We start from the raw sequence: 22,983 nt of genomic DNA on the forward strand, positions 1-22,983 counted from the left end.
GGTTCCACCTATTTCTTGACAGTAAGAATATTGGGAAGTAGTCCTTGAGTTTTTGGGTAATCCTTGGGTAGTCCTTGAGTTGACCCTTTGGGTCCTCAACAAGGATGTGTCTGATTTTGCCTCAGATAAATTGCCAAAGTTATAGAATTAGAAATGATTGAGAAGAAACACACCTTTGGCTTGGCATTCATCTCAAGTGTGTTCACTGTATGAACAGATCCTAGAACAGCATCTGAATGTGAGTAGCTTAAGCCTGCATTGCAGAGCCACCACCAAAGCCTTGTGTGCTGATGGAATTCTTCACTTACTGGTGGGGATTTTGAAGCAATTTGTTAGCAGTGTAAGTGGCTAAAAGTCACCCTGGTAGTTTTTTGTAGGTTTAACTCATTAAGTGAAGCAGCTCTGCACATTATAGGTACAGAACAAATGCAGGTCCATCACATCGAACTCTGGATGATTCTTGGTTTGCTTATTAACAAACACCTGAACTGCTGTATTAACTTCTGTTCAGCATCACTCTTGCACTCTTTAATAAGGGGAGCTTGTTTCATTACTGATGAACCTTCTTTCCCTGACGTTTGCAGTTTCAATGTGTGTCCCAATAATTGCTCTGGCCGAGGAGAGTGCAGGCTCAACAACAGCAGCAATGCTCTTGAATGTGAATGTGCCAAATACTGGAAAGGAGAAGCCTGTGATATTCCTTACTGCACAGATGATTGTGGGGCACCAGAGAGGGGATTTTGCAACTTCAATGATACTAAAGCATGTGTTTGTTCTGCAGGCTGGCAAGGTAAGTCTGAATATTATGGAGAACCTCTTGTTAAGATGATATCTTTTATATGTATGGTTCTTGGAAGTGTTTGAGACTGGTCTTGACAAATGTTTGTGCTTTAACTGGGAAGAAAATCAAGCTCTCAACCAGCTTCTCCTATTAACAGATCATTGGGAAGAAGATCTTGTTAGCAGCTGTGCTGCCATACAAAGTGTTGCCAACTTGATGTGTGCAAGCATCAGATTAAAATGAAATTTAAAAATAATAATTAAAAAAATAATAATCAAAACTGAACCACCCACAACCTTTAAGCCTTGGGGAGCTGGAAGATCCAAATCAGCCATCATGTGCTGCTTTTTTTTGATTGTTTTGTGAGGGTCTGAAGCGTGGATGATGTTCTGTGGGTCCTCTAGTTGGACTCAGTGATCCTTATGGGTCCCTTCCAACGTGGGATATTGTGTGGCTTCTCCAACCTCTCCTCTCTTGTGGCTCTTAATGGGGTCTCATGGATTAGGAAGTAGCTCTGAAGGGAACCCTGGCAGTGAAGTTGCTTTAAGAGCAGCAGACATATAGATAAAACAAGATGTGAACAGTTCATAACAACATAGCACTGGAAAGGGGAGGAACAAAAAGCAGGAAAGACAGCAGACAGTGCTGTACGACCCTTGAGTGTTGGGGCTCCTGAGGGTACATGGCAGCCAGAAAAGTGCTGGGAGATAGATGGCCTTGTGTTGTGAAGTAGGAAGGGGGCTGCCCCATACCCCTGCCATCACAGGGACAAAGGACAGAGCTGGGTGTCACAGCTTTGCCTGGTCTGGATCTGCTTTTTCCTTCTGAAACCTCTTCTAGTATGTGGTTTTAGTTGAGAGTTCCATCACAGGTGTCCCTTCATATCACATCCATTGTAGATTATTACTGACAAGCACAACTTCCACCAGGCCATGCTCTTTGCCACCTGTGCAGGATGCTGACCTCTAGCTGAAATGCAGATTTTGGAAAGCATTTGTTTAACTTCTAAAACTGTTTCCTAGGTCCTGGCTGTTCAATTCCCGTTCCTGCAAATCAGTCGTTTTGGACCCGTGAGGAATATTCTCTTCCAAAACTTCCTAGAGCATCTCACAAAACCATCATCCACGACAATAAAATGTGGATTGTTGGAGGCTATGTCTTCAATCATTCTGACTCTCAGAAGGTTTTAGCGTGAGTATAAACCCCAATAACAGAATCTAAGCACAAAAACCGAGCTTATTTTTAGAAAATGCTTCCTGACACACTGTGCTTTGGCTTATGCTCCATCTCCAAAGGGAAATAACAATAATAAAAACTTAAACTCGAGGTTGGAGGTGTGGGAAAATGCTGATAAAGTAGGCAATATTGGAGAAGAAAAGTATAAGGTTTCTGATGCTCTGTGAGTTTTTGGTTCATCTGCTTGTGACAGCATTCAGCTGTTTACTGTATGTTTTGTAGGCTGGGTTATAAATTACACCTAGCCTTGCAATGCAAGAGGGCAATTTTGCTTCTGTTTTATTAGCCCTTCATTATATTGTGTCTGTCTGTTTTCAGTGTTTGAGTCCTTAATGAAGACCTAATGATTCCTGGGGATGTGAATGTTTATGCGTAGGGAATGGGATATCAAACTGGGAATGGCACTTAGGATGATGCCATTCATGCAGACTGTTTGGGATACTAAACATTAGCTAGGATACCAAATAATAACTGTGTTTCCTCATTGGAATGCCCCATAAAAACACATTCAGGCTTTCTCTTGAACTCAGTGTCATTTTGGGAGATCCAGGCAAAAGCTGAGTTTTTCACTACCATTTAACCTAAGTCAAAGCTGTGCTTTTTTTTAGCAGGAGTTACAGGGCAGCTGCAAATGTATACATTCTTGTAAAATAGTTGCTGATTACATCCATGGTTTACTTTTTCAAAGTCATGCCTGATTTTTCAACTGATAACCTGTGCCTTCATTAAATACTTTCTCAGAGATTATTTTATCTTGCACAGCTGTAAGTCTGGCAAATATAGTTCATTCATTTATCTAAAAAGCCAGAGGCCATTTTCAGGGTAGAGGGTTTATCTTATTTCAAGTTCTCTGAGAAAATATGCTTGAATGACAAAGACATAATTAAAAGTGCCTTCTAACAGTGGCAGTTTTATTTTTATCAAGTAATTGGAATTTACCTGGGCTTAGAGTAACCTTTTTCTACTCTTTGGGATGGATCATCTGTTGTAAGTTATCGTAGCACAGAGGCAGTGCATTATCTCTTGGTTCTGCAGGAAAGGAAAACTCAGGGTAAAGCCAATCAAGATGTGGATGCTGAGTAGACTTGATGGGATTTTTTTTTTTTAATCCATAAGTAGTGTGTGTGCATACTTGGTGTATGCTGAAATCTTGATAGGACTTCTGTAAAATAAAAGAATTTCCAACACCTTCTAGAAAGAACAGACACGAATTTTCTCAACCTGATATCAACTTCTCAGGAAATCTTTTCAATTTTTATTACACAGGTATGATCTTCTTTCTGAAGAGTGGCTTCCACTGAACAACACTGTGAACTCAGTAGAGATGAGATACGGTCATTCACTGGCACTACATAAGGTATGTTCAGTGCTTTTCACCCACCCCTTTCCACAGCTCAGTCTTGCTTTGGGAGAAGCTTTTCTTCTTCCAGGGTTTGTCCGTGGGTAATGCAGTCTGTGCACTGCAGGGAATCCTTGGGCTGGGATCCCAGGAAGCTGTAGTGCCTTTGCTCATGTGTTCCTCCTTTCCCACTTTTCTCGGAGATTCTAAGGCTTGTAGGATGCATGTGATGATTGGGGTTTACTGGAGTTCAGCTGCTTCATAGAATCATAGAATGGCCAGGGTTGAGAAGGACCACAATGATCATCTAGTCTAAATCCCCCTGCTATGAGCAGGGTTGCCAGCCACTAGACCAGACTGCCCAGAGCCACATCCAGCCAGTTCCCAGCTTGCCTTTTGTGTAGACTGCTGTGAGCTCCCAAGGGTCTGGTTTTGAAGCATCTGTTGTCCAAAGCACAGTAGGAAAACTGGTGAATTAGAGATTTTTGGAGTCTGTTTTGTAGTAAACCCATGAATCTGTTCTTCCAGCATCTAAAATAAATGGATTTGACCATTTCTTACCTCATTTCTCACCTGCAGTGTCTTCCTGTGGGTGCAGACCACATGAGAGCAGAATGGCCAAGTCTTTGGCTTGCTGATTCATTTGAGAATAAAATGACCTGTCACCTTATTGACCCTTGGTTTTGGATTATTAAGTAGCTTATTGCAGTGGAAGCTCATATAAAACATAATTTAAAAAACTTGAAAAAGTCCAGACAGCACCATTCACAAACAGAACACTGGAAAAAAAACTGGAGAAAATGGAAATCTCTGGCTGCAAGTTATCACTGCATGTTCTGAGGATAGAATCACAGAATCACAGAATGGCCTGGGTTGAAATGGACCACAATGATCATCCAGTTCCAACCCCCCTGCTATGTGCAGGGTCACCAACCAGCAGACCAGGCTGCCCAGAGCCACATCCAGCCTGGCCTTGAATGCCTGCAGGGATGGGGCATCCACAACCTCCCTGGGCAACCTGCTCCAGTGCATCACCACCATCTGAGTGAAAAAGGGTAACTTTTTGGAAGTCAGACACTGTACTACGTTCACAGTGACAGGCAGTGCTTTTCTGCAGTTTCCCAAGCAGCACCAGCTGTAGCAGTAGAGCTTCCCTTTCCAAGGTTACCATCTTGTCAGCAGCAGAGTGGGACTCCTTTGCACCCTTTGGATTCATGAGTCACTGTGAGACGTCTGGAGAAACCCACAGATAAAACTAGATAAGACTTCAGGAACTTCACTTTTAAAGCATGATTAATATAACCTACTTGAACTATCCTAGCACTCTTCATTCCAAAAGTACTTAATTTCTTTTTTTTTTTCAATACGCTTACCTGGGAGACAAAATTTTTAATGTGCTGACAACAGAGGAGTTTCCATTTTAACTGCCTCTTTTGCCAGGCTGTTTCCTAAATGCCAAACCCATTGGGCTCATTTTAAATCTCTCTTCTTTTAGGATGACATATACATGTATGGTGGAAAAATAGATGCCACGGGAAATGTGAGCAGCCAGCTGTGGGTGTTTAACATTCCCAGGCAGTCCTGGACTCAAGCAGCACCAAAAGCCAAGGAGCAGTATGCTGTGGTTGGCCATTCAGCACACATTGTCACCTTGGAGGATGAGAGCGTGGTCATGCTTGTCATTTTTGGGCACTGTCCCCTTTACGGGTACATCAGCAACGTCCAGGAATACAACTTAGGTGAGTTTGGGCCCCACCTACCATTTGTTAGCAACTAGTTTGGAAATTACTGAGATGATGCATATTCAGATTGCAAAACAGGGGTGGCTGCATTTTTCTCCTTTGATTTGTATTTATGAGAAATTCGGTCCTACTTTTAGTGTTTGTGTAGCTGTGTGAGCAGACACCATGTACTTCCAGCTTTATACAGCTTATTGGAACCCAAAGATGAAAAAGCTGTAATTGAGAGGTGAAGCAGGATAACTGTGAGACGTCTAAATTCATTTTCCTTTCTCTTTCTTGCAAAGCAAACATTTTCAAAATTACTTTTGTGTCCTCTGAGTACAAAAATGGATGTAACAATTCAGACCAAGCATCCACTTAATTCGATATCCCAACCTCTGTAGCAGTCATTACTGAATCCTTAGGGGAAAAGGAGAATAACTTTCTGGACTCCTATTTGTCCCATATCTCTGGGAGCAGTCCAAACTGTGATTTGAGGATGCAGAGATTTCCAGTGTTAGCAGTGGAGAAGTGTAGGAAGCTCTCCAGATGAGGTGCTGCCTAAGGCAGCTGCTCAGAAATGGCTCTCTGGAGGCATGTCCTTGTTCTACTGACCACATAAGGAACGTACCAAACAAATGTTATTTTAGTGAGCAAGAATATAGGGTCATCAATCACATGTTAGTTTTTAACTAGAGTGTTCTTCATAATCGTACTTAACTTCTGTGCTGCCTGGCCTTAAATATTTAAAATAAAAGTGCTCTCGGGGACTATTCTGAATCAAGCTGCAGTGCTGTCATTTTCATGTCACTGAAATGCAGTATATTCCTTCTGTGCTTTTTATCTCTCATTTACTTAGCTTGTCTGCAGCATTTAATAAATGACTGTATAAGAGATGTTTCTGGTCTAATTAAAAACACTTGGCAATAATTCTTCACAGCATACTTAATCCTTGAAGGAGAATATTTTTGGATGTCAAATCATAGAGACGGTATCTAATTCTGAGCCAAGTGAAACCCAATTTGTTTCATCATCAGATTTGTTGATAGGTTATTAACAGAGGTAAATTAACTGTGTTTTGCCACTCACTTCTTTTCATTTCTCAGCCACAAATACGTGGAGCATCTTACAGACAAGTGGAGCTTTGGTACAAGGAGGATATGGTCACAGTAGTGTTTATGATCCGCATACAAGATCCATCTATATCCACGGAGGTTACAAGGCATTCAGTGCCAACAAATACAGGTTAGCAGATGACCTGTACAGATACGAAGTTGATTCCCGGATGTGGTGAGTAACTTCTTGTTCCTGTATACATCTCACTTTTGTGTGTAGTGGAAAAGAGGATGGGTTGTCTGATAAGGGTACAGTTGCACATAGCTACTCGCATTCAGGACAGATAATGTGCTCTTTTGTCTGTAAGTTTGATGCCCTTTTATGAGGAGAGAATCATGTAGTCACACATAATCAAGGCTGTGAACAAGCGGAGGAATCCTTTTTCATCTATCATTGTATTAAAGCTGAAAGGAAAACTATTTGATGGTATTTTCTTGCCAGCAGTTCAGACCACGTGTATGAGCGTGGTTACTGTAATCAAATGTGTAGTAATTCATTCTGCATTAAACCTGCACAAGAATTTCTATACATCCCCATTTTCTTCTGGCCCCTTAACTCTTTGAAATGTTTGTTTCCTAAACGGACATCTTCTGTGATTGCTTTTTGCCCAGAGGTGAGTTTTATTATACAGCTATAACAAAACTTTGAGCTGTAGAGGCGAAGTACATTTTCCTCAGTGTTGTGTTTGTCTTAATTTATTTTTAAAGGCTCTGTATGAATACAAAGGCTGGTATTTGAATGGGCATGTATAATTTTGAGACACTATCCCTTTATTTTTTTGAGAGTTTCAAGTAGTATTTCTGCAACAGCTGTTGGTGAGTTTTTACTGATGAATGAAGTAACTAATTGCCAAAAATCTGCCTTCCTGCTCAGTCACATGCAGCAATAACCACACTTCCTATCTTGGTTCATTTGTTCTTCCCGTTCAGCTTGGCAAATCTGGCTGAATAGGCAGAAAACATCACAAATGGGACAGTGCTTGCCCAAAGCATTCAGCAGCAGCTTCCTTTTATGTTTATTTTGTCAGCCTTGTTGGCTGGCAGGGCAGGCAGCAGTCACCCTGCAGCAGGGCACCTAGCGGTGTCTGCTCGTCCTTATCTGTAGGTTTCTTGCACTGCCAACTCCCTCTGATGTTCTGTGGATTTCATGGTAAGTTAGGGCAAAAAAAGCCCTCTCCTTATCCTTATCAGTGACCCTTTGTGTTCAGTGCTGTTAATGATGGTGATTAAAGGCAAGGTCATCGGTAATGCGATTAATGCCAGCTGTGATTTAACCATGGATGAGGCATTGAGTTTTGCAGTTGTTAAGCTGCAGGGCTGCACTCTTGGCAAGTACACGGATGACGTCCCTGAAATATTTTGTTAGTTTTGAGCAAGAAATGATACCTGATTTTAAAAGCAATGATTTAGATTACTATAAATTTCTCCAGACTGGAGTCTCCCCAGACAGCGTCCGTATCAGCATGTTTTAATTGACTGCGCTCAAAGCTGTGTTAGTGGGAAAGCTCCATCTCCTCTAGGGAAAGAATTGATGATTAAGATCCATGGCTTTGGAGAGTTGCTTTCCTAGATGTATTTCTCCTATAAATTAGAAAGCGGATCAGAATATGAGAGTGAGATTACGGGAGGAATCGAAAGGTCCGGAGAGAAAGTTGTTAAATCTCATTAGAGAAACTAATTAAATAGTACCCTCCACCTCTCAGTTTCCTTCTTCAGCTTGCATTTATTATTCGATGCCTTTGCAAGGTACCTATCAGTTTCACTGATACATATCTTTCTATTTCTAAAGGACGATTCTTAAAGACAGCAGATTTTTCCGCTATTTGCACACAGCCGTGATAATGAGTGGAACCATGCTGGTGTTTGGAGGGAACACACACAACGACACCTCCATGAGCCACGGTGCTAAGTGCTTTTCTTCCGATTTTATGGCCTATGATATTGGTAAGTTCTTGGGGAAAATAAGAACAATACGAAATATCCTTGGAGATTTTAAAAGATCTGCCTTCACGAAGCCTGATTTACATGCTGGGTGTATCTACTAAGCATACTGCAGAAGGATGTGTAATCAGGAGAAGCACATTAGCTTAGTACATATTACCAAGCAAATGAACTGCTGCAGAGATTTCTAGGCCAATACAGCTGCATTTTGTTGGCCAACAGTTTGTACACCACCTTAGACGTGAAAAAACGTCTCGAATAGAACACACATTCTTCTGATGTCTCCCAAAAGCTGTAGTGAGGTTTTGAGTGTGCTTTAGAATCATATAGAATGGCCTGGGTTGAAAAGGACCACAATGATCGTCCAGTTTCAACCCCCCTGCTGTATGCAGGGTCACCAGCCACCAGACCAGGCTGCCCAGAGCCACATCCAGCCTGGCCTTGAATGCCTGCAGGGATGGGGCATCCACAACCTCTTGGGCAACCTGTTCCACTGCTTCATCACCCTCTATGTGAAAATCTTCTTCCTAGTGTCTAACCTAAACTTCCCCTATCTCAGTTTGAAACAATTCCCCCTTATCCTATCACTATCCACCCTTGTAAACAGCTGTTCCCCCTCTTAATCTCTGAGTTAAGGAAAAAGCACTGTTTGGATAATAGCAAGCACCAGACATTGCTAGAGCTCGATTTGTCCATTGTATGTTCTTGTTTGAAGTGAGGGCTGTCTCTATTGCTACACTGAGCTGTTTGCAATGTCAGTTTGTTTGTTTGTGCTTTGTAAGCATAAATGTCCCCATAAGTACTATTTAATCATAAAGCCAAGCAAGCGGATTTTATTTGGAAGGATTGGGTTTTGGTGGAGGTGAATAGCCAGAAGAGGGCAGCATTTATTTGTGAATGTGAAGTCCACAGTCTGCATTTAAGAAAAGGAAGAAAAGGAGATGAAATTCTATAAAAGGAAATGCATGCACAATCCAGATAATTCACACTGGCGAAAAATACCATTCTGTACTCATATCACATTCTGTCTTCTGCTCCTTATTCCTTGAAATGAGGGTTCTGGTGATTTATTCCCAGAAATGATCACGTAAACCTGCATTCCTGGAAGGACTGTCTGCTGAGATGTCACTCCTGTTTTGTGAAGGGAACATGTCAGTGGATGGATTACTTTGATGATCAGTCTGGCATCCTTGTGCTATTTTGCTGTCTGGAATTGTTCCCCCGCTTTCTTTGATATCACATCACCTCCCTGTGCAATCTGTTGTGTGCTCTTAGCTAACTTTATTTTGAGTTTTTAACTTGAGAAACATTCAGTATGTGAGGTATTTTGACAAGCACAAGAGAGTCATTTCTATCAGCTTGCATATCAGTAGGGATAGATTTTTCTTAATACGTTTTGCTGTCTTCCCTCACCCAGTGAACTCTATTAGATGTAAAACACAAATGTCACAAATTTGAAAAAATAATGCCAGTAGTGAAGTTCATTTTGATTCAGTGCAGTTAACAGGCAATTTCTTTTACAGGAACTACTCATTGCAGTTTGCCAGCCCAGTTTTTACCAATTTTATGCCAAGAATTATAGCTTGCATTGATTGCAATTGGCACAAGAGTGATGGGAGTCTATCTCTTGCTCCTATGTCCCTCATTCCTCAGGGCAGAGACTCTCAGGTCAGATCGTGGAAAAAACAGCTCTTCAAAGGAAAAAAGATCACTTCTTCTTTTCCCTTCATGTCAGGGCAGCTTTACTGGCATGGTTTGCCTTGTCTCACTGAGAAACACAATGGAAAACGGACCAGAAGCTCAGCCAGGAATATGTTAGGGCCCTGGTAGGAAGAGTGGAGAAAATTGGAGTTCAAGTTGAGGAAAGGCTTCAAAGACAGTTCTTCCTTTTAACTGTGACTGTTAATAGTTACTTCTGTAGTGACTTGGTTTTTTTTTTCCTTACCATGTTTTTTATTCCTTGCCCTTCCCAAATTTTCAAGTAGTCAGGCCATGTGTGCTGGGGGTTGTGAGGATGTGCCTTCTGTTTCGTGGCATGCAGACAAATACTGCTGAGGTGTGCAGAGGTCCTTGTAGGGTTTTTAGACAGATCTGAGAAGGCATTAATGCTTCTTATCCTTTTACCCTGCACCTGGCCAGGTTGGGGCTTATCCCATCCTTACACCAGTTCTGGAAGGTGTGAGGATAACAGTGCAGCTGGCTGTACATGAGTGTGTTTCTTATTGCTTCTCAGGATGAGCTTTGGTTGTGTTGACTTTCAGGTTGGGTGAGCACTTGGGTAGAGCAGCCTCACAGCATTTTTCCTGTGCCCTGTGCACCACGATGACTGCTTAGCACTTCCCATTCTCCAAATCAATCTCTGGCCTGTATAGAAGAGTTTCCTATCCATGGCGTTTGTTTCTCTGGGTGGACGAATACCTTTATCCAATCCTCTTCTTCCCTTGATTCATAGCAGCAAAGGAGATGAGGGTGGGCTGCAGCCCTTGCATCTCTGTATGGTTAAATCCAGCAGCGAAATGCAAAGGTTGTCCTTTCCAAAGGGTCACATCCCTCATATATGGGATGAATGCAAAACAAGAATAGTAACTTCTCAGGCTACTTGTCTCAAAATGCAGAATCACAGGGGTTGGAAAGGACCTCAAGGGACCATCAAGTCCAACCCCTCTGCTAAAGCAGTTCCCTACAACAGATTGCACAGGTTGGTATCCAACCTAGCCTCGAGTATCTCCATAGAAGGAGACCCCCCAACCTCTCTGGGCAGCCTGTTCCAGTGCTCCATCACCCTGACTGTAAGTAAGTTCTTCCACATGTCAGTACAGAACTTCCTATATTCAAGTTTTAGGCCATTGCTCCTTGTCCTATCTCTACACAGCACTGAGAAGAGCCTGGCCTCATCCATTTGCCTCCCACCTCCCTTTAGATATTTATAAACATTTATCAGATCCCCTCTCGGTTTTCTCCTCCGCAGGCTGAACAGACCCAGGTCACTCAGCTTTTCCTCGTACAGGAGATGCTCCAGGCCCTTCATCACCTTTGTGGCCCTCTGCTGGAATCAGAGATCCCTGTCTTTTTGGAACTGGAGAGCCCAGAACTGGACACAGGATCTAAACGTGGCCTCACAAGGGCCAAGTAGAGGGAGAGGATCACCTTCCTTGATCTGCTAGCCACGCTCTTTGTAATGCATCCTAGGTCACATTGACCTTCTTGGCCACCAGGGCACACTGCTGGCCAACCTGTTGTCCACCAGGACTCCCAGGTCTTTCTTTTCAGAGCTCCTTTCCAGCATCTCTTCCCCCAACCTGTACTGATGCATGTGGTGATTTCTCCCCAGGTGCAAGATTCTACACTTGCTGTTGTTAAACCTTATCAGGTTCCCCCCTGCTCAACTCTCCAGTCACAATTACTGTGGTTTAAGTAATCATTCGCTTTCATGTCTAAACAAGTTTTAGCTTCGTTGTTTTTCTTTGTAAAACACAGTGGGAAATATTCATGCAAAACTTATGCTTGTGTAATGGTCTCTTCTCCCTACGGGAGAGAAATTAAAAGTTTTCTTTTTCCCTTCAAAAATTCAGTTCTCATGCCAGGATTGGAAGGAGGCTTGAAGCATATGTGTTCTATTTGAGTAATATATTTAATAAAATCCTGTGCATTGTAAGATTTAGGCTTGGCTTAACTTGTAAGTCAGGAAGAAGTATATTCTTTGTAGTTTTAGAAGCAGTCATTTTTTCCAGTACTTGCTCTTCTGTTAAAGATGGGAAAGAAGCTTAGAAAGCAAAACATTCCAGACCTTCTGTTAATCTAGAAAAATATGTTTTTTGGCTTTGCATAACTCACAACTTGCTGGATAAAAAATCGCAAATCTCTGTCCAATTCTGAGGTCTCCTGTTAGAAATTGAAACCATGCATGCTTGTTCCATGGGGTAAATTCTTCAAAAATAGAGCGAGTGACGTTTAAAAATAAACTTCAGAGTCATGATTTACCAAGTGTTAAACCCAACCAACTGGGTCATATATCTTCTATTTACTGGCACTCTCAAACAAAAGTTTCCGCAGGTGCACAGTGGAGGATCAGCTTTCTTACCCAACGACTCTCCAATTAAATTCTGGAAAGTAATGAAGCTGATTTTCTCTGCCCTCCTGATTTATTTATGTAGTGGTTTGGGTTTATGGACTTCTTTTTTCAGAGGCTCGCTCCCTGTAACAACAGTTTTATCTTGCATTAGAAACTCTGCGAGCGTTTTGGGGCTCTGTAGATCTTTACAGCAGATTGACTTTTCTGTCTTAATTGCATAAATTGCATACAACTGCCTCTGGGACATTAACCCCCGAGGTGATCCCATTCCCCTTGTGAAGCTGAAGTGCTGTCAATTGGACTGACTTCTCCTGCTTTTGTTCCTTTGATTGCTCAGTGGGTTATACAGTTTCTTAGGTTGTTTTTTCTGTGCTGCCTAAAGGAAGAAATTACCTGAGAAACCAAGTTAGAAATGAAGCAGAACTTATAAATGTTATGCTAATAGAAAAAGATGGAATAATCTCACATTATATTAAAAGAGAAAAACAACCAAAAATCCCGAAGCTATGATGAGTGAAAAATATTTTTAAAAACATGGATATCTACCCTCTAGGAACATAATTGCAATGAAAAAGAAGAGGAAGATAAGTCTCTGTTCTCAGTGATGCTGGTTTGAGGGCAAAACTGCAAATAATTCGTGTCTAAACAGATAAAAACTGAACTCGTTATGCAATGAAATACTCCATTTGCAAAGGAGAGAAAACAACTTGCATTGCTGCCATTTAATTACACGTGATTGCCAAAGAGCCAACCATCTATCATAGAATCATCATACAATAGTCTGGGTTGAAAAGGAGCACAATGCTCATCCAGTTCCAACCCCCTGCTATGTGCAGGGTCACCAACCAGCAGCCCAGGCTGCCCAGAGCCACATCCAGCCTGGCCTTGGATGCCTGCAGGGATGGGGCATCCACAGCCTCCTTGGGCAACCTGTTCCAGTGCTTCACCACCCTCTGTGTGAAAAACTTCCTCCTGATATCTAACCTAAACCTCCCCTGTCTCAGTTTAAAACCATTCCCCCTTGTCCTATCACTATCCATGCTCGTAAACAGTTGTTAATCTATGCCACACAGGACCACAAAACTGGACTGTTCAGATGGTGGTGCAGAACAATGACACCCTTCCTTTCCCCTTCTGTCTGCTGGGGCAAGGATGAGAGTGTTTGGCCATGCACAGAGCAGATACTGCAGTGTTTTTATCAGCTGCCCCATTTGACTTGAGAGATTTGTGTTTTGGGTAGAGGCAGAATCATTTCCTGCAGCTAATCATCTCCTCTCTTTAATCCTAGCCTGCAACAAGTGGTCCGTTCTTCCTCGCCCAGGTCTCCATCATGATGTGAACAGGTTTGGACATTCTGCAGTGCTGTACAACAGGTAAGAATCCAAACAAGTGTTTTTCATAGCTCAGGACCATTTCAGTACATTGGTGCACATTTGTGCATATGTATGTATAGTTAAGGGCACTGAGACTGGAGATGTGAGATTCAGTGTCAAATCTGCTGAAGTTCTCAGATCTCTCCTCTTTTGGTGTCTTCAGCAAGCACCTGTTTCTATTAGTGCTTCTATTAATGCATCTTCCCAGTTCCAAAAAGGCAGGGATCTCCAAGAAGGAGTCCAGTAAAGGGCCACAAAGGTGATGAAGGGCTTGGAGCATCTCTTGTATGAGGAAAGGCTGAGTGATGTGGGTCTGTTCAGCCTGGGGAGGAGAAGACCAAGAGAGAATCTGAGAAATGTTCATTCATTCAGAAATCGTTTTCTCATGTTTTTTCTTTCTTTCTGCCCTTATTTAGTCACGTTGACCATTCGTATGCCCAAATTCATATTTTCCCTTGTGGTTTCTAAATTGCCTGTGTTTTAGTTTCCAAATTGCCCATGTTTTAGTTTCCACAGCATATCCTGTGTCGCTCTTTACCAGTGACGTGATGTGCAGTAATTAGGTGAAATCATATATGAGATTCCTGCTGTTAAGCATTATATCACTGTAATGATATCCACACCTTGAGGTGAACAGCTGTTGCTGTGCTTGGCTCTGCAGAGCTCAGTTTGAGGTCGTCTTCAGGGATGTGGTATTTCTGAGGAGTCTTCCATTCTGGTTCCCTGTCCCTTTGAGTACAGTATTTCTAAATCAGTAACATTATTTAAAGCACAGCTTAAGCCAGTTTGAGAATACTGACTTTAAAATGAATGTGTGCTTTCAAACAGATACTTTTGTTTCTGGAAATCTCACTATACCTGTTTCAGTGTACACTGATTACCAGCTATCTGTTTGCTCCCATCAAGAGAAATGAAGCCTCTGCATTAATTCTCTTCTGAAATAGGATGAAAATAATGCTAACAATTGTTTCTTATTCATACAAAACTTCTGCTCAGTTGCAGAAACTCTTCTGTGCTATCTCATTGAATATAAGTTTACAAACATTGATGCACAGGTGGTTTTTTTTTTTGAGCTGTGTTTTTGTGTAACCACTGAAACTTGATGTTGTGCCTGAAGCAGTTGTGATGTTATGGGAGGTTTAAAAAAAAGAAAACGAAACATCTTTTTCCCCCCTCAAAACATGAGAGGGGAAATGGATCTCTGCTCAGTTGATAACAGCCATAAAAATATCTGTGGTTTTGTCGCAGCAGTGCGGCAGTATGTGGCAGCATTGAATTGTTTTGTCACAGTTCCTGACTGCTGGTTTAATGGTGCAATACTGTCTCCCCTGTGTCAGCCTTCTTCCCTTTCTTGACTCTGTTTTTACAGGATTTTACAAATCCTGCAGCATTTTATTATATGGTCACATTAATCAGGTATCACACAGAATTGTGGCATAATTTTGGATAGAATCACAGAGTAGTTGGGTTGGAAGGACCTTAATGCTCCTCCATCACTGGGCTGGGTGTCCCCCACCAGCTCAGGCTGCCCAGGGCTCATCCCTGGCCTTGGGCATCTCCAGGGATGGTTCACCCACAGCTCTGGGCAGTAGTGCCAGGGCCTCACCACCCAGTGAGTAAAGAATTTCCTCCTAACATGTCAGATGTTCTCTCTCCTCCTTTAGTTTAAAGCCATTTCCCCTTGTCCTGTCACTTTCAGACTGTGTAAAAAATCACTCTCCCTTGTGTTTGTAAATTCCCTTTAAGTACTGGAAGGACTCAGTGAGTTCTCCCCAAATCCTTCTCTTCTCCAGGCTGAACACCCCCAGCTCTCAGCCCCCCTCCATAGCAGATCTCTAACGCTCTGAGCATCCTCATGGCCTCCTGGACCTGCTCCAACAGCTCGCTGTCCTTCTTGTGCTGGAGGCCTCACAAGGGCAGTGCAGACAGGACAGTCCCTTCCCTGCCCTGTGCCACCCCTCTGCTGATGCAGCCCAGGGTACTGTTAGCCTTCCAGGCTGTAAGCACTGGTACACAGCCAACTTCTTATCCATCAGGAGCCGCAAGTTTTTCTCTGCAGGACTGTTGTCAATGAGTTCTTCTCCCAGGCTGTAAACATATCTGGGATTGCTCCAACCCAAGTGCAGGACCTTGCCCTTGTTGATTCTCATTCAGCTCTCATGGACCCACATTTTGAGCCTGTCCAGGTCTGTCTGGATGGCATCATGTTGTATCAGAAGGCTTCCTCTCCCAGATAACAGCAGTAAGATGAGAGGTAATGGCCTCAAGTTGCACCACTGGAGGGTCAGGTTGGATACTAAGGGAAATTTGTTCTCCAAAAGAATGGTCAGGCACTGGCACAGCTGCCAAGGGAGTGGTGGGGTTCCTGGAGTGTTCCAGAACCATGGAGATGTGGCACTGAGGGATGTGCCACAATACTGAGGGATGGAGCCCCCAATACAAGAAAGACAGGGAGTTGTTGGAGAGGGTCCAGAGGAGGGCCACAAAGATGATCAGGGCACTGGAGCACCTCCCCTATGAGGACAGGCTGAAAGAGCTGGGCTTGTTCAGCCTGGAGAAAAGAAGGCTGCGGGGTGACCTCATTGCAGCCTTTCAGTATCTGAAGGGAGCCCACAAACAGGAGGGGAATCAATTCTTTGAAAGGGTGAGTGACAGCAGGACAAGGGGAAATGGTTTTAAGTTGAGGGAAGGGAGATTTAGGTTGGACGTCAGGGGGAAATTCTTTACAGAGAGAGTGGTGAGGTGCTGGAACAGCTGCCCAGAGAGGCTGTGGATGCCCCGTCCCTGGAGGTGTTCAAAGCCAGGTTGGATGGGGCCCTGGGCAGTTTGGTCTAGCATTAGGTGGAATGGTTGGTGGCCCTGCGTGTGGCAGGGGCGTTGGAGATTCATGATCCTTGAGGTCCCTTCCAACCCTGGCAATTCTGTGATTCTGTGATGTGGTCGGTGGGCATGGTGGGGGTGGGTCAGGATGGTACTAAATGATCTTAGAGGTCTTTGCCAACCTTAACGATTCTATGAATTGCACCTCTCAGCTTAGTGACATCAGCAAACTTCCCGAGAGTAAACTCAGTCTCACTATGTCCGCGCCACTGAAAAAGATGTTGAGGAGAAACGTTTCTTTACTTGCATTTTCTCCAGCACCATGTATATATTCGGAGGCTTCAACAGCCTCCTGCTGAGCGACATCCTGAAGTACACACCAGAGAGATGTGAGGCTTTTACTAACAAGACTGCCTGCATGCACGCAGGGCCCGGTGTGCGCTGTGTATGGGCTCCTGCCCGGCCTGGCTGCGTGCCCTGGGAAATGGCCACAGTGCAGCAACAGCAAAAGGTCCTTGAGGATTGTCCTGCCAAGCCAGGTATGTGCCGCATCCTTCCTATTTCCCTTTCCTCATCAGCTTTTTTCTCCGGTGTTGTTTGTATGTATGGTCCCACCCCACGCAGATGGCATCAGGGTTGTTGCTCTGTAGGTGCTGACCCTGAGTTTTGACCTTGTGAGAGCTTTCTGTTCACTGTGAGGTGAGGGAGGAGGACCTGGGTCTGCTGTGTTACCCTGAGAAAGCAGGATAAGTGGTTTAAGTGCTTTCTGTCACCTTCTACACTCTTATCTGGGTTGGGGCATAGAAAAAGAGCATTATTTTTAAGGTCTGATTCCTGTGTTCTTCATATGATAACTTTTTAACAACTTTTCAACACTTTATCCCAATGCGTTCATTGCTCTGAATTGAATTACATGAACCTCGATTCTGTAATAGATTGCAGCCTTTAATTATTTAAAAGAAATTGATGTAAAGGGACACTGCTTTGATGGGCTCTGAATGTACAATAAATTCTCACAAAACACAGGCGATAAGCAATTGGAAAGATGAAGTGGAAAGTTCAAGCTTTGCATGAAAATGCTGAACATAATTGAAGGGCAGGCTTTCAGCAAAATGGGCCTGCAGTGGGAGATTTCCCTGTCCTTGGGAAGCGTCCTCTGGCAGGGTTTGCCTGTGCATTGATGGAACATACGTGCCCCATTGCTGCTGGTGGGCCTCAGTGTCTCAGTGTGTTTTCTGCTGTTGAGTTTTGATTGCTACCTGGGCACTAAAAGTTAATTTGATGAATGCAGTTCTCCCTCCGTTGAGTCAAAAGAAAGAATCCCATTTACTAACTGGGTGATAAGAGGAAATCTCCAGGCGCTACTGTTTGGTTGTATCTTTTGCTGTATGTAATCAAGTTCTTAGAGCTCTGTCAGGAAATGCCTGTTTTTGGTCATGCAGGTTTTTTTCTTTAATAGTTGTAGACAATGAAAAATGTGATCAGATTACAGACTGCTATAGCTGTACAGCAAACACAAACAACTGTCAGTGGTGCACCGACCAGTGTATTTCAATGCATAACAACTGCACAGAGGAACAGGTAAAGTCTCTCTAATGCTTCTGTAGTTTACATTTTGCCTTTGAAATAACAATTGTCTTCATCTGGCAGCACGATGACCCCCATCGTTTTGTTATTTCCTGTGCTTTTGTGCCTCTGAACTGCTCACACCCTTGAATCTTTTGTGTGGGTCTGAGGGCTCTTTGTGGGACTCCTCAATCCTGAAATGAGGAGGATCATCATCATCATAGAATCATAGAATGGCCTGGGTTGAAAAGGACCACAATGATCATCCAGTTCCAACCCCCTGCTATGTGCAGGGTCACCAACCAGCAGCCCAGGCTGCCCAGAGCCACATCCAGCCTGGCCTTGAATGCCTGCAGGGATGGGGCATCCACAACCTCCTTGGGCAACCTGTTCCAGTGCATCACCACCCTCTGAGAGAAAAACTTCCTCCTAATATCCAACCTAAACCTCCCCTGTCTCAGTTTAAAACCATTCTCCCTTGTCCTATTGATGCCTAAGGGCAGAGGGGAAGAGATGAAGCTTTTACTGTCAGGGTGATGTAGTTATTCAGTATGGCTCAAAGCCATTTGGGTTTGCTGTTAGAGCCCTAGAAAAAAACCCTACCCCTACCTAAGCCCTACCCCTACAGGGAACAGCTTTAAGGAGGAAAGTGCTAGCCTGGGGGAATATCCTGAATGCACACTGCAGTGTTTCCACATATAGATTGTCTTGTAGATCTGAAATGTGAAGCTGAGCATGCTAGTCTTTATGACTGTTACAAACTGATGTTATTTGGATGGGAAGCCTCATTGGTGCAATTTATTTTAGGTTCCCATTACTGCTTATGAGAATTGTCCTAAGGATAACCCTGCCTATTACTGTAACAAAAGGACAAGCTGTAAAAGCTGTGCCATGGATCAGAACTGTCAGTGGGAACCAAGGAATCAGGAGTGCATTGCTTTACCAGGTAGGTATTGCTTGAGGTTGTGTAAGCAGCTCCACATTCACCCAATCCAGAAGTAGTGGTTGCAATGTTCGTTCTTCTTTTTTGGTTGATTTTCTTTTTTTCTTGTGTCTTTTGTTTGTGCTTAAAACAAAACTCCTAACTGGGTGACAGTTTACTGCTATATAGGAATAGTGTTTTTTAATCAACCCAATTTTGGCATGAAACTCTATTTCAAGTAAATTTAGAAAGTCTGATGGAATATTTTTCAGTCCCAATTGTCTGAAGAGCGGTGTAATCATTTGTATAATTATTAGCCTGCATTTCATCTCTCTCTCTTTTCATTTGATGAAAGCAGCACTGTTGATATAATAGGCTTCGGTGAGGCATTAGGTTTAATAATGCATGCCATTTGATTTTAGAAACTAGAATTGTGCAAAAGCAGAGTGTCACATACTGGACGTGTTAGGCAAATAACACCTAAGTGCATAAGGAATATTTTCTTATTAGCATGTTTCCAGTGGGAGCTCATAGCAGTTGTTTATTAGGCTTCTCCACAGAAAGGATTTTTTTTTTCCCAGTAACTAGGAGAGAATCATAGCATCTTCAGAGATTGACTTACACAGTTAACAAAATATCATAGAATCGAAGTATCATAGAGTGGCCTGCGTTGAAAAGGGCCACAATGATCATCCAGTTCCAACCCCCTGCTATGTGCAGGGTCACCAACCAGCAGCCCAGGCTGCCCAGAGCCACATCCAGCCTGGCCTTGAATGCCTGCAGGGATGGGGCATCCACAACCTCCTTGGGCAACCTGTTCCAGTGCATCACCACCCTCTGTGTGAAAAACCTCCTCCTGATATCTAACCTAAACCTCCCCTGTCTCAGTTTAAAACCATTCCCCCTTGTCCTATCACTATCCACCCTCATGAACAGCCATTCCCCCTCCTGTTTATATGATCCCTTCAAGTGTTGGAAGGCTGCAATGAAGTTTCCCCAGAGCCTTCTCTTCTCCAAGCTAAACAATCCCAGTTCCCTCAATCTTTTCTCATAGGAGAGAAAGAGAGAAAAACAACGGGGGCAGGACCTTGAAAAAGGAGGAACTTCCCCTGGTAACTCTGGATATGTCCAGGTCTGCTTTCTGCTAGTCTGAGGGAGAGAATAAGTGAAGAGACATCAGAGAACCATGAAAGTGAAAAGAACATCATTCTCTTAGTGATACAGATGAAAGATTTGATGTGTTTAATTGCTTGTAGAGAAGGGAACAAAGTGATCATGTTTGTAAAAAGCCCGTCTGAAAACCCAACTCTTGATAGTTTTCAGAATAATTTAAACCGAGACTTTGGATCTGGACATCAGCTTTACAGAATAGTTTGAGTTGAAAGCGACCCTTAAAGGCCATCTGGTCCCACTGCCTGCAGTGAACAGGGACACCCACAGCTCCATCAGTGCTCAGAGCCCCGTCCTGCCTGACCTTGAGTGTCTCAGGGATGGGGCATCCACCACCTCTCTTGGGCAACCTATGCCATTGCCTCACTAGAACATGTTAGTAAGGAGTCAGGGAAATAATTCCAGCAAAGTGTGAGGAGTTCTTCTCCATTTTTCCTTTGAAACGATTTCACTGTTGGATGTTCAAAGAAGTGCTTTGTCAACCTGTTGCAAGCAACCAAGTGGTGACTTTGATTTCAGAGCCCTTACACAGCTTTCTTATGTGTGTTACTTGTACATAGGTACTTCTGAGCATGCCAGTGGGTCATGCTGGCTTGGATGGGGTTGTAGGGTTCATTTTGGTGGAACATGTCTCACTACTCAGAACACTGTGAAAGTCACTCCCACCTCTGGTTTTACTCTTTTCTTTTCCCTCCTTCAGAAAATATCTGTGGAACAAACTGGCATTTGGTCAGCAACTCTTGCCTGAAAATTACAAATGCAAAGGAGAACTACGATCACGCCAAGCTGTCCTGCAGGTCCAGTGGAGCTTCGCTGGCTTCTCTCACCACCCAGAAAAAGGTGGAATTTGTTCTGAAGGAGCTGCAGAAGATGCAGTCTTCGGTGAGCCCTTCTCTTTTATGTCCTCTGAGTAATTAAGCTCTGGCTGTGGAGGAGTCCTCGCTGAGGCTCTCTATGGAGCAGACATGCCTCTTAACTGAGAAGGACTGATTTTTCCTTTTGAAATTCAACATACCCTATGGGTGTTTTTGAAGTGAAATTGTAGAGAATGTAAATGGGAAAGATAAATACAAACATACACGGTGCCTCAAAGGTATTGCTTTCTGTAATGAAATCACACACACATTTCCCTTGTGGGATACATGGCTGTGAGAGGAGTGCAAGTGGTTCTCTTGTGACATCTACACAGTATTTTATAAATAAAGGTCCCTTTGGGGGCGCCGGAGGTGTTTAAAATAAAGCATTTAAAGCTATTTATTCTGCTCAGGAAAGCACTGTTTCAAATGTCAGCTTCTTAACTCTGCAGACCTGCTTGGCTTATTGGGAGTTATTTACGTTTGATTTAGTGGCAGGTGCTTTGCTGTCTGAGCCAGTGAGAAGTGAGTTGGAATTCATCCCTCCTCACGCAGCAGGAAAATAAATATTGTTTTTTTCCAGCCACTTGCAGAAGTGCAGAGGTATTCGGGGCAGGTCGTGTGAGGGGTGCTTGAACCATAGCAAAGAGTGGTGCTCTGGGGCTCTGAAAGCTCGGTTTGAGAACATCAGCATTCCTCATCCTGGGTCTCAGGACTGGCAATCAGTAAGAGGATTTTATAGGAAAAATCAGACTGGAGGCAGTAGGATTGGTACTTCTCAGAGAGGAGCATACTTCAGGTACTGGAGAGAAATATTACCCTGTTGAAACGAGCGTTTCCTGCTTTGATTCCCTTTGTGATTTTTCAAGTGACATTTCAACAAGTGTAGGATTTTTAGAGGGGATTCAGCTGAACCAGTGTAAGTTAAGGGTCAATTCACTTGAGGCTGCGTGTTAAATTTTAAGTGAGGAGAGGAAGCCAAACCATGGGACACTGCAAAACAGCTCCAGGAGTGGTTAAGTATCATGTAAATTCCTAAAGATACATTAGCAACCTTTCCCTAACAGCACTTGCTCCTTTACATTGGAGGAAAAACATTTTCCATGTACATATTATTTCCTGCTATGGTATCCTTTAAAATGTGAGCCCTAGGAATGGAAATATTAGCCTTTTTAGTTGGTATTAAGTGATCATAATGTGAGAAATGGTTTTGCTGGAGGGACAGCTGTAGCTAAAGAAAAGCTGTAAAGCAGGTATGCTTCATCATTTAAGTTGTGTAGGGGACTTGCAGCTAATTTCATAGTGAGCTGGTGTGAATTACTTGTGCTCCTCCTGATGCAGATAAATAGAAAAATAGTGTAAAGAAAAAATAATAATTGCTGTTTCTAAGATAATTCCTCTACCTCTGTAGTATTTAATCCAGATGGCACTGAGAAACACGTATCTCCCCCATGTATTTTTACAACACCAAATTTGTCAAAGTTTCTTACGAGCACTGTGTGGTGATGTTTGTTTTACCACAAAAGAAATAAAGCTATGTGATACCTTTCCCCCTCTATTTTTCTAGTCCAAAGCGTTGACTCCATGGGTTGGCCTGAGGAAGATCAACGTGTCATACTGGTGCTGGGAGGACATGTCACCCTTCACCAATACCCTGCTCCAGTGGCTCCCCGATGAACCCAGTGATGCTGGATTTTGTGGTTATCTGGCTGAGCCTTCCAGCCAGGGACTGAAGGCAGCAACGTGCATCAATGAAGTCAATGGCAGTGTCTGCGAAAGGGCAGGTAACACTGGCTCTGAGTGCACAGTCCTTAGAATCATGGAATCCTTAGAGTTGGAAGAGACCTTTAAAAGTCATCTAGTTCAGCTCCCCTGCAAGGAATGGGGACATGCACAGCTAGATCAGGTGCTTAGAGCTCTATCCAGCCTGTCCTTGAGTGTCTCCAGGGATGGGGCATCCACTACCTCTCTGGGCAACCTGTTCCATTGCTCACCACCCTTATTGCAAAAGACTTTTTCCTTATCTCCAACCTAAATATACCCTCTTTAAGTCTGTAACCATTTCTCCTTGTT

The 22,983-nt window shown here is 43.2% G+C and overlaps 1 protein-coding gene across 2 annotated transcripts in view; it reads left to right on the forward strand.

Annotated features, from left to right (window-relative positions):
- ATRN (attractin) overlaps positions 1–22,983 on the forward strand; it is a 148,664-nt gene that overhangs the window by 44,960 nt on the left and 80,721 nt on the right. For both annotated transcript variants that reach the window (XM_090139911.1, XM_031588143.2), the window contains exons 5-16: positions 585–790; positions 1,804–1,972; positions 3,284–3,374; positions 4,852–5,095; positions 6,184–6,367; positions 7,982–8,136; positions 13,494–13,578; positions 16,717–16,937; positions 17,858–17,979; positions 18,772–18,910; positions 20,757–20,938; positions 22,478–22,694. In XM_090139911.1, the coding sequence (XP_089996037.1) occupies positions 585–790; positions 1,804–1,972; positions 3,284–3,374; positions 4,852–5,095; positions 6,184–6,367; positions 7,982–8,136; positions 13,494–13,578; positions 16,717–16,937; positions 17,858–17,979; positions 18,772–18,910; positions 20,757–20,938; positions 22,478–22,694 (2,015 nt within the window). The remainder of the gene's footprint in view (positions 1–584; positions 791–1,803; positions 1,973–3,283; positions 3,375–4,851; positions 5,096–6,183; positions 6,368–7,981; positions 8,137–13,493; positions 13,579–16,716; positions 16,938–17,857; positions 17,980–18,771; positions 18,911–20,756; positions 20,939–22,477; positions 22,695–22,983) is intronic.

The sequence above is a fragment of the Phasianus colchicus genome, chromosome 4 (assembly GCF_987193195.1).
Source record: "Phasianus colchicus chromosome 4, bPhaCol1.hap1.1, whole genome shotgun sequence".
Lineage (NCBI taxonomy): Eukaryota > Metazoa > Chordata > Aves > Galliformes > Phasianidae > Phasianus > Phasianus colchicus.